The following is an 11,705-nucleotide window of genomic DNA, read 5'->3' on the forward strand; positions in this document are numbered from 1 at the left end:
ACACTATGAGACTCAAAAGTAAAAAACATCATATTTGATCTCTATCTACTATCCTCTCAGAAACTTGGCTATCCTCTTATATTGCATGTGTTAATAAATGGTGGCCTGTGACCCAAAACAGAAACCCCAGTTATGCTCAGCTTTCCTGTTGGTGACCAAGTCCTACTAATCCTATAAATCTACTGTATTGCAGATTCATACTAATCTATTCTTTTAAATTAATTCTACCAATGAAGTACCATCTTGTCAGACTCAAGTGTACCCTATTCTTAAAAGGATAACTTTTCTCACATTTAGATAGCTATTATTTCAGTAATCACTTCAGTTGAGATGTTTGTTTGTTTATAATTTGAAAGTGTGAGTTTCTCAAATTAATATAATACGCAATTATTATGCAGATTTCAGGACTAATTACTCAACTACTAATACTGTACTCTTTTCTGTAGAGAAAGTCACTACCAATAACACAAAACTACTTGTGATTTTTTAAAATTGAAATCTCCTCAGCCTTAGACTCTTATTGTGGGAAGATTTTTGTAATGAGCTAAGATTTTTTCTTCCCACTCTGTGCTAAGTCCACAAAATTGCCTATAGTTGCCCACTCATGCCATTCTATCTCAAATCTCTGCATATACAAGAATTCATATTGCAAACTAGGAAAAGTGGAAATTTATTTACTAGAGACTAAATTGATTTTTTTTCCTTTTAGAGGACTTCTAAGAGTTGAGTTTAGTTCAAATGTGTATACATATCACTCAGCAAGAGTGATAACTGTGGACAGTTAGGCTGCAAAAGGGTGATGTTAGGAATTCAAAGGTGATTTTGATGGAAACTCTATCCTCCAGGCACCCCCTAAGCTAAGAAATGTTCACTTGTGGTGAATAATGAAAAATAAGCGCACTTTCTACATGTTACTGCCCATTAGTACTAAACTATAAGACAAGAAGCTAAAAATTTTTAAGTACTTGGAAGGAAAGGGGAACAGTAAGGTCAGGATAACTCAAAGATAGCTTTCTAAATCATCATGTTGCTTTGAACAACACACTTTTAGGTCCTGATAATTTCTTTCCCTCTCTCAGAATGTTTGTAAAACTCCTGAAATTATTTGTATAATGCAGTTGGGGGGAAGAACCACTGCATCCATCACTTCCTTGTAGGAGCACATGACTCCAAAAACAGTGAATAACCACAGATCAGTCTCAAGAAAAGGGTATCTAAGACCATTATTTTGAGTTTGACATCACCTTATTACTCTCTATCAAATGTTTTCCCCAACATCTGCTGGAGTATGCACAATGGGTAACAGAGCCATATGTTCTAAGCTTGAAACTATGTCAATATTGCCAACATGCTGGGAAGGGCAGTCAATTAATATGAGAGAAAGAAACACCCATGATTCTTTTTTTTTTTTTTTTTTTTTTTTTTTTGACACATGCTACACGAAGTCACTGAACTTCTTTGGGTTCCACTTTTCCTCCTCCAGAAATGAAAACTGTAAATTGAGATAAGAATCCCCATCTGTCTACCTCACAGGGTTGTTTTCAGGATCTAGTGAAGTTGTATGGAGAGAGCTAAGTCTTGGAAGCTACATAGTTCCAAGTTTTAATCTCAATTCTGATCTTCTCTAGTTGATTGGCCTTGGGAAAATCCATCATGAAAATCTCCACTTTCTACCATGTAAAACAGTCATGATATCCTTTATTGAGTAAAGTTTAGAGTTTTGATGAGATGATATAGGTAAAGAACCTATCACAGTACTTATATGTACAATTGCTTCTCCATAAGTATGTGCCTGACCTTCATTTTTTCCTCCCATTGAAACCTACTTGTAGGAAGAAAGAATAGCTGTCATTCACACCTAATTGAAAATGAGAGTCGATTCTTTTCTTTTTTTTATTTTTTACAGACCGCATTTTGATTCATTGTACACAAATGGGATACATAATTTCGTTTCTATAGTTGTACACAATGTAGATTCATACCATTCGTGTAATCATACATGTACGTAGGATAATGATGTCTGTCTCATTCCATCTTTCATACCCTCCTCCCTCTCATTTCCCTATACATAATCTAAAGTTCCTCCATTCTTCTCTCACTCCCCCACCCCCTCATCCCCATTATATATCATCATCCACTTATCAGGGAAAACATTCGACCTTTGGTTTTTTGGGATTGGCTTATTTCACTTTAGCATGGTATTCTCTAATTCCTTCCATTTATCTGCATATGCCAAAATATTATTCTTCTTTATGGCTGAATAATATTTCATCATGTATATATACCACAGTTTCTTTATCCATTCATCTGTTGAAGGGCATCTAGGTTGGTTCCACAATCTAGCTATTGTGAACAGAGCTGCTATAAACATTGGTGTGGCTGCATTACTGTAGTATGCTAATTTTAAGTCCTTTGGGTGAAAACAGGAGTTGGATAACTGGGTCAAAAGGTGGGTCCAAGTGTTCTGAGGAATCTCTACACTGCTTTCCAGAGTGGCTGCACCAATTTGCAACTCCACCAGCAATGTAAAAGTGTGCCTTTTCCCCCACATCCATGCCAACATCTATTATTGTTTGTGTTCTTGAAAATAGTCATTCTAATTGGAGTGAGATGAAATCTTAGAGTTGTTTTAATTTGCATTTCTGTAATTACTAGAGATGTTGAACACTTTTTCATATATTTATTAATTGCTGTATGTCTTCTTCTGTAAAGTGTCTGTCCAGTTCCTTGGCCCATTTATTGATTGGGTTCTTTGTATTTTTGGTGTAAAGTTTTGTAAGTTCTTTATAAATTTTGGAGATAAGTGCTCTATCTGAATTGTGTGTGGAAAAGATTTTCTCCCACTCTGTAGGCTCTCTTTTCACATTATTGATTGTATGCCCCCTATCTTAAAAGTTTACTTATGATATGTATGGAGTATGATTTCTCTTACAGGTCCAAAGGAGGACAGTGCAGATTTGGAGCAAAAACTGTATAGAATTCTAAATGCTTAGAGTTGAAACAAGAGGAAATTCACATTTGTGAGATAACGACTATTGGTATCCCCATTTCACAGATGAGGACACAGAGTCTCAGTATGGTTAAATGACATTCCTAAGCTTACATAGCCTGCAGGTAAGGGGGCAGTATTCAAACTCACATATGCTTGACCTCTAATCTCTTTACTCCCTGGTCTTATATACCATTTTTTCCTCAACTTTCCATCTTAAACAGTTATCTCCTCAATGACATGTCTACTGTGTTTCTGGTTCCTTTATTCTCCCTTGTTTGCTTCAACCCACTGTTTCCCCTACTTTAGAAGGGCAGCTTTTGGAAACCTCCTCAAACCATCACTACTGATACCTAAGTTTTACTGTATAAAGTAGCCTAGCCAGACCATTTCTTCCCAAGGTTAATAAATAAACCGTGGACATAATGTGACTCTTTATTACCTCAGCCAGCTACATTGGTCACACATGAAAGTCATTGATTTACACTCTATTGTCACCAATGAGGAGGCAGTACCCACAATGTAGCTAGGTTCCTCCTCTTAGACACCCCAAATTATAACAGCACAGAGTAATGAAGGTTCCATTCTTTCTTCACCTCCATCCAATTATTTTACATAAAAATATAAAAAAAAAGTTCCAAGCATCTGGCAGACTCATCCAAAATGCCTGAGAATGTTATGTTTTGTGTTCAAAACTAGAAACAAAACCCAGATGGCATTCACTACAAACAGTTCTCTCATCTGCACTTCTCGAGGCCATAATTTGGCTCATAATTGTCAGAGGTACTATCTCCAACTGACAAAGCAGAGGCGTTTGGATAATTTTTCTGGCTGTTCTTGAGCTGACTATACTTATCATGTGCTTGATGGCTGATGTAAGACAGAGAATCACCTCCAGAAATCATGGTGACCTCTACTGATTATGATTATGCTACCTTCATCTGGTAAAACATACCATTGCCCAAATGTCACTTCATCTCTTTTCCCAGTTTTGAGGATGAGCAGTACAAGTCCATAGACATTCATGCTGAGTCTTGCCTTGAAACATATTGGTGATATTGCTGGAGAGGGGGCTGTTAAGGTATGGATTGTGGCCAGGAAACAAAACAAAACTAATTGGTTCATATGGTAAATGACCCTTTTGACCTCAGCCTCATTAACTCCATACTGAAAATTCTGACCAAAAAAGCTAGCACGCCTTCAAAAAGAATGAAGAAACTCTTAATCTCTAAAAAATGCAGCAGATCATTCCTACAGTTTGTGGGGGTTTTGTCACCATGGGTAACTGATACACAGTGATGCCAAGCCAAGGCAGACTCAATCACTGATCCATCTCACTAGAATCCTGGAATGTCAAGTTGGAACGGAGTATGAAGGATTATCTAGTCCAAGCCCCTTATTTTACAGTTGGGGAATTAAGTCCCTCAAAGAGGAAATAGCTTGTCCAAATTATACATCTAGCTAGTGGCAGCACCAGGACAAGACCCAAGTCTCTTAGTTCATACTTCAGTACATCAACTATATTGCATTGCAGTACAATGATCCTTTATTCTCAGAGGACAGAGAGTGATTCAGAAACATACATTAAGTCTAACTGTGCCCTGGAGGAGAAAAAGGTATTACAGGGGCCAGTGAGGAGCCTGGGGTACACAGCCTGCCTCAAGGATGCTGAAAATTTTTATTTCATTGTTCTGAAACTCATGTAAAATGAGTTACCTACAACTTGAGGGAAAAAAAAGCTTTGGACTAACTGCAAATCTAAGGTTGTTTTCCAAATAAGAGAAAGTAAACTCGAGAAGGAAGGGGGAAGTGAAGGCTGTAGAAAACAGAATATAAGCAATCTTATAAGTATCCCCAGGAATGGCCCAGGTCATAAGCACCCTTGTCTTCCCACGAATTATGCAGCTAGAAAAAAGCATGTGTTTTCTATCTCATGTGCCATCAAAGAAAAATGGCATTTAAAAAATTGGTGCATTTAAAAAATTATTTCTTGGCCTGTTATCAGAGGCTGATGAATATAAATAATATAAGACTACCTGACTCTCTTTCCTTCCCATAAATTAAAACAGGTTCAGACAATAGTAGAATGTATTTTACTTCTCAGTCCTTCCCATTTTAAACCATTGTTGTAATCCCAGATTGTTTGTCCAATAATATCACACTATTATATAGCTGGTTGAGGGATCTCATTTTAAAAAACAGACTAAAATGTGGATATCTGATGCTATGAATTGTGCAGGTCTGCACAAGAAGTTCCTTGAAGAATTGGAGGGGGGAGTCTCATCAATTTTTTCACTGTTGTGGTACCTAGATCAGCACATGGCATATAGCAAGTGCTCCATGAATAACTGTTAAATGACTAAATGAATTGGATGGATGAAAAACAAATAAACCTCAGTATATATTGTAACTATGCTAAGGTGCAGTTGACAGACTAAAAATGGGCCACCTCAGTAAAGGTGAGAGTTTGCAGAGAAGAATAATGGGAGAAAATATAGGAAAGAAAATGAAATAAAAATACTGAAGGTCTTGATGGACATGCCAAATTGTAATATTTTTATTATGAGTAGAAAACTATTGTGGTCACTTGATCTAGAAAGTAATATTATCAGGACTCTCTTTGGGAAAGTTTTTCTGGTGGTAAGCAAGGGTTTAGAATAATGAGTAATAGGGACAGTGAGACATTGGGATCAAAGAATCTTAGAGTTAGGATGGATTTCAGTATTATCTAACCCAGTCTCTCAACAAGTGCTAAAATCATATTTTACCACTCCCTAACAAAATAGGGTCACTTTTTTTTAGAAAATAAACTCCATGAGCACAAGGGTGTTTTTTTTTTATCTTACACACTTTTGTATATCCACAATCTAACAGAGTTTGATAAATGGCAGGCACACAATAAATATCTGTTATGTGAATGGATGAAGAAATGGGTGAATGAATGGATCCAGTCAGCGTTTACATACTTACAATGACAACATATTTACTAGCTTAAAATTATTCTATTAAAAATAGTTATATTGGAAAAAAAAACCAACATTACTTGATAAAAGCCTGTCTTCCCAATAGGTTACACCCAATTACTTCTACTCCTTTGAATCTTCATAAATGGCAGTACCAACTGACATCATTTCTGAGGGTATAGAATACATTTAGTTTTGAAACCATTGTGACTTGAAAAGCGGTGTCAGTAAGGAGTTAGACAAGAGATGTTAAAGGGATTTTAAGCTTTATGAAGAGGGAAACCCAATAATGGTTGTATCTCTAATGTCTAGCACAGAGCCTGCTACTTAGTAAAAACTGAACCAATAACTTTAAGCACTTATTTATTGAGTAACAAAATTCATAAAGGGTCCAGGAAGAGAGTAAATTAGGGAATCATTTCAAATTTTGAGTATCAATCAAAGCACCGTTGCCAAAACCAGGGACATCACGAGGAAAAAACATTACTTAGAAACATAAGGAGAGTGATTAGTCTCGCTTTCTGAAATGTTGACTTGTAATCATAGCAGGATCTTCTTAATTCACACTGGTCAGTACAACTGATGCTTAACATATTTTGCAGCAGTGAAACTTGCTGAGGTTATAAAGGACAAGCAATAGCAATCTGGGATTTGTTCACATGAGTGACAATCAAACTGTGAAATTAAACATGTCATTCTAAGGCAATAAATATTAGAATTGGATACAGAAGACTTCAAACTGAAAGTAGATAAAAAGAGAAAACAAACCTGCACAGAAGGCCAAGAAAGAGAAATAATAGAATTGAGGAGAAAAGGAAAACCCAAAATAATGTCATGTTGCAGGAACAATGTCAGAAACTGATTTTAAGAGTTTCAAGAACAGGTAGGAAATTGCTAAATAGATATGATTGGATTTTCCTGAAATATCACTGTTCTCCAAAAATGTTACTGGAAGACAGTACAGCATAGTGGTAAAGAACATCAACCCTGGGGCCAGACTGCCTGGATTTAAATTTAGGCTCTCCTGCTTACTATTGGTGTGACCTTGGACTAGTTGTATGACCTCTTTATGATGGTCTCTTCAGTTTTGAAATTGGTATGTTAATAATAAAAGTGCATATCCCATGACATTTTTATAAGGATTAAATGAGTTAAGTTGTATAAAGCAATCAGTAAACATTAGCTATGATTACTATGTGGTCAGTGAGGAAATGGAAACAATGAGTATTTTAACAATGAAAGAATGAAGGGAACAAAAAGCAAAAGAACACAAGAAAACTTTTGGAGGTGATGAATATATTTATGACCTTGATTGTGTGATGTTATGATGCATATCCAAATTTACCAAATAGAATACAGTTAAAAATGCAGTTATTTGTGTATAAATTATTCCTCTATAATGCTGTAAGAAATAATCAAGGGAGCTAGCAAGAGGAGAGAGTGAAGCAAGAAAACTGAAACCTTTTTCAGAATGTTGGGTAACTGAACATGTGCACAAAGTAGAAGCCAAGAAGGCTGTGTTGAAGGGAGAAGTACAATTAAATAAGGGATGAAATGAAAGAAGCAGTTTGATGGATTAGTATGGAAGAGGAGTAGAAAGAGGTAGAAGGGAAAGAGAAAATGCTGGAGTTATTTAAAAAGTCAGCTTCCATTGAAAGGAAGCAGAATGAAGAAGCTTATAGCAGATGCCTTCAGTTTAATTAGGAAAAAATTAGTCAAATATCAAAAGAAAGGGACTGGGACTGGGTGCCCAGAAGCTCAGAATGAGTTGAAACTCACAGAGAGGCAGGTGGAGACTAGAGAAGCAAAGGGCCTTATTGGTACCCCCATCTTAAAATAAACAGATGTTCGCCCACTCATTTTTGGCTAAAGCGAAGGTTTGGGTTTGCATACCCAGAAGAAAAAAAAGGACTATCCAACTGCCGGGAATTCATATAACAGGACACTCTTTATAATGTTTCTCTGTGTAGTAATTCATTGCATATGTCAAAGAGAATCTCAAGTCAGTCCAAGAAGACTCAATTAGAACCGTATGGCTCAGGCAGTAAGGAACACTTGGCACATTTTCTGAGTGAAAATGCAGGTGTGTTAATTACCCTTCTTGGATCTGAGCCAGTGTGGGCAATTCCTGGAGGAATATTTGAGAGGACATTTCAAAAGCTCACTGTTTAAAAAGAAGTCTGCTTGTTTTTTGTTTCTTGTTTAAGTTTCCTGATTGCTGGTTGATTGTTGCTATTCTGCCTTGTTTCCTAAATCAGATTTTTCCACCTGGGTCATCTCCTTCCACTCAACCCTACATAGAAATACACAACAAATATGCATTTCTACAGCAACAATTTTATGAAAATCAATATGATATGCTTGGGTGGGTGTGGGAATACATTGCAAATGTCTCTTCCATGGAAGGACTTTCGTTAGAACACACTAACATGCAGGATGAGATTATGATGTGTGCACACCTAGTATCATTTTATAAAGGACGGAATCAGTGTTTAATTATGCTCGTACTTTAATCTGACCTGATGAAAGTAATCTCTCAAGTTTCCCTGCTCAGAACCACTCAGTTGCCCTCTAGGCTGATGGACCTGAGCCTGGTGATCACAATCTGCTTCCAAATCACTTTTTAATCTTGCTTCCCACGGTGCTCTCTCATTGTGTACACTAACCCATTCCAAACTGAAGCATTCAGTATTTTCTACAAGTTTCTCCAAACTTGTTTTACCATGTCTTTACATAGGCTTTTCTTTCTGCCTCAAATCTCACCTCTACCCCACCAGCCCTGTTTCTGCATGTCCAGATTTTGCATTTATAATTCTTTTATTTTTAAAATTCCTTTTAGTTATGATTGACAGTAGAGCTGTATCTGTGTTTATTATTGACACAGCTCTATTGTCACCATCTGCATAAAGCCTATTCAAGTTCTACCCCTACTTATTCTCCACAAGCTAAAAATGATTTCTTCTCTTTTCTTTCCCTTCCTCTCTTTCCCTGCTCCCCTTCCACCTTTTCCTCTCACCTCAGGCTCACAGAGAATTTTAGCCATATTTCTCTCATAACACTTATTCTTTTCTCCATGCATTACATTGTCCTTCATATATATGCCTTATGAAATCTCCTTGAGAAAAAAAATAGAAGGAATTCATCACTGAAGCTCCCAAAGTAGCCCAGCATATTGGGGGGCACAAGGTAACTTTTGGAAACTACTGGTGAAATGAATGATCATACCCAGAGATTAAATGTTCCAATATAGCAGTTTTCAAACTTTTATTTTAGCAGGAAAACAAATCTGTAAATGATATCTTAGATGCAAAACAGGTATACAAAATTAATATATCCTCTGACTGAGGCTTAGATGATAACAAGGGCCTTATCTACCATATCCTTTCTTAGTGATCTACATAGCAGACTCTGAGGTATCCACGCAAATTCTCCAGAACTCACGTGAACAGAGTTTGAGAAACAGTGTCCTGAGTCATGACAAGCTTAATTGCACAGGTTTGACCTTATATGTCTCATTGCATGTGATCTGAGAAGTGCTTGCAACCTCCCTTATCAATAATCAATATCAAAACGAAGAAATTCCCCACTGACCTCCCTCACTGTCCAAACTTTCTTACTTTCAACTGTCTCCAAGAAACCCCTGTAAAAACACAAATGTCTCTATAATTTCCTTTAGCAAATTGACTGCTTGCTATTCAATTATTTGCATTTCTATTTACCCAATTTCTCAAGTCATAAATCTGATTGTTATTCTTAACTCTGCCTGCTCCTTCATCATCTACATAAATTCTATCAACAAGTATTTTTTATTCTATCTCCTAAATACCTCTCAAATCTGTATCTCTCACTGTATCTACAATAATTCCCTAGTTCAGAGCATCCCTGGCTCTTGCCCAATAATTGTGCTATGGTTTAGAGGTGAGGTGTCCCCCCAAAAATCATGTGTGAGGTAATGTGAGAACTTTTCAATTGTGAAATGATTACATTATAAGAGGTGTAACTTAATTGCTATGTTAATCCACTGATATGGATTTACTGAGCAGTAACTGTAGGAAGGTAGGGTGTGGCCAGAAGAGGTAGGTCACTGGGTGTGAGCCTTTTGGATTTATATTTTGTCCCTGGTGAGTGGAACTCCCTCTTTTCTTCCTGGTTGCCATTTCCTGAGCTGCTTCCCTCCGCTATGCCCTTCTGCCATGACGTTCCACATTACCACAGACCCAGAGCTATGGAGTCAGCTGAACATGAACCTTTGAAACTGTGAACTTTTCCTCCTCTAAATTGTTCTTGTCAGGTATTTTGGTCACAGTGATGAAAAGCTGACTAAATCAAACTGCAATGGCGACTTAATAATTTGTTTCTGTGATTCCATTCATAAATGTATCCAACCCATTCTACATAATGAAGCAAAAGTGACGGTTTAAAACATTAACCTAATGATATCATTCCTTTGGTGCCTAATGAAGAACAATGGGAAAAAGGAAGAATTGCTCACGATGTAACCACACTCTTTGGTTCAATTCATTTTCCCAAGTTTGCAGTCCTAGGGGTTTTAAAAGCAGCAATGGACAAGCTATAGTATTTATTAATATGCTATGTAAAAATAGTGTATTCACACATAGGATTCAGGGTAGAGACAATGAACACACTCTGAAGTCTTCTGAAGAGGAGAAGCACATACCTATCAGCAGCCTATATGTGATCCCAGTCAGCACCAAGCCACAAAGAACTCCTTAATTCCAAAGAACCAGCATAAGAGATTTTCTTGCAAATGATTCTAGTAATAAGAATAACATGGTGTTTATAGGTGTTAGGAAAACATGTGCAAGGTGAACAGGCTTACTTGAGATGGCATGACATGGAATAAAGAGTAATGTCCATAGGTTAGAGAAAGGATACACCCACACACACATATATAAATATATGTATAAATACATATATTTGGTACCAGGGATGCTTAACCACTGAGCCGCATCCCCAGCCCCTTTTTTCTTTTTCTTTTTTTTTTTTTTTTTTAATTTTGAGACAGGATCTCTCTAAGTTGCTTAGGGCCTTGCTGAGTTGCTGAGGTTGATTTTTGTTTTAGTCAGGTTTTTCTATGCTGTGACTAAAAGACCTGACCAGAACAATTGTAGAGGAGGAAAAAATTATTTGGAGGCTCACAGTTTCAGAGGCCTCAGTCTATAGAAGTCTGGCTCCATTCCTTGGGGCTTGAGGTAAGGCAGAACATCATGGCTGAAGAGTTTGGTAGAGGGAAGTGGCTCATATGATGATCTGGAAGCAGAGAGAGATTCCACTTGCCAGCTACAAATATATACCCCAAAGCCACACCCACAATAAGCCACCTCCCAGCCACAGCCCATCTGCTTCCAGTTACCACTCAATCTAACTGGCAACTCATTCACTGATTGGGTTAAGGCCCTCATAACCCAATCATTTCTCCTCCAAACCTTCTTGCTTTGTCTCACACATGAGCTTTTGGGGGACACCTCACATCCAAACCATAATAACTTTGAACTTAATGATCCTCTCTACTTTAGTCTCCTGAGCCACTGGGATTACAGGACTGTACCAGCAGGCCTGGCAGGGCATCAGTATTAACCAAATGCCTACTTGATGCCAGGATTCACATTCCCTGCATTCACAACTATTGTTTTGTTAAATCATCCTAAACTTATGAGGAAGATGTTATTATCCTAATTTTATTACTTGATAAAATAAAATCTAGAAGAGGTTGAGCAACTTCCCTAAAATGA

General features: G+C 37.2%; 2 protein-coding genes across 2 annotated transcripts in view; both read right to left on the reverse strand.

Annotated features, from left to right (window-relative positions):
• Window positions 1–11,184, reverse strand: part of LOC306650772 (putative P2Y purinoceptor 10) — a 195,225-nt gene extending 184,041 nt beyond the window's left edge. Inside the window, exon 1 of the mRNA XM_079123066.1 lies at window positions 11,113–11,184. The gene's annotated coding sequence lies outside the window, so the exon portion shown is untranslated. The remainder of the gene's footprint in view (window positions 1–11,112) is intronic.
• Window positions 1–11,219, reverse strand: part of LOC306650769 (putative P2Y purinoceptor 10) — a 127,893-nt gene extending 116,674 nt beyond the window's left edge. The window contains exon 1 of the mRNA XM_079123053.1: window positions 11,113–11,219. Coding sequence (XP_078979179.1) covers window positions 11,113–11,150 — 38 coding nt within the window. The 5' untranslated portion in view covers window positions 11,151–11,219. The remainder of the gene's footprint in view (window positions 1–11,112) is intronic.
• Between the last annotated feature and the right edge of the window lie 486 nt (window positions 11,220–11,705).

The sequence above is a fragment of the Sciurus vulgaris genome, assembly GCF_902686455.1.
Source record: "Sciurus vulgaris genome assembly, chromosome: X".
Taxonomy (NCBI): domain Eukaryota; kingdom Metazoa; phylum Chordata; class Mammalia; order Rodentia; family Sciuridae; genus Sciurus; species Sciurus vulgaris.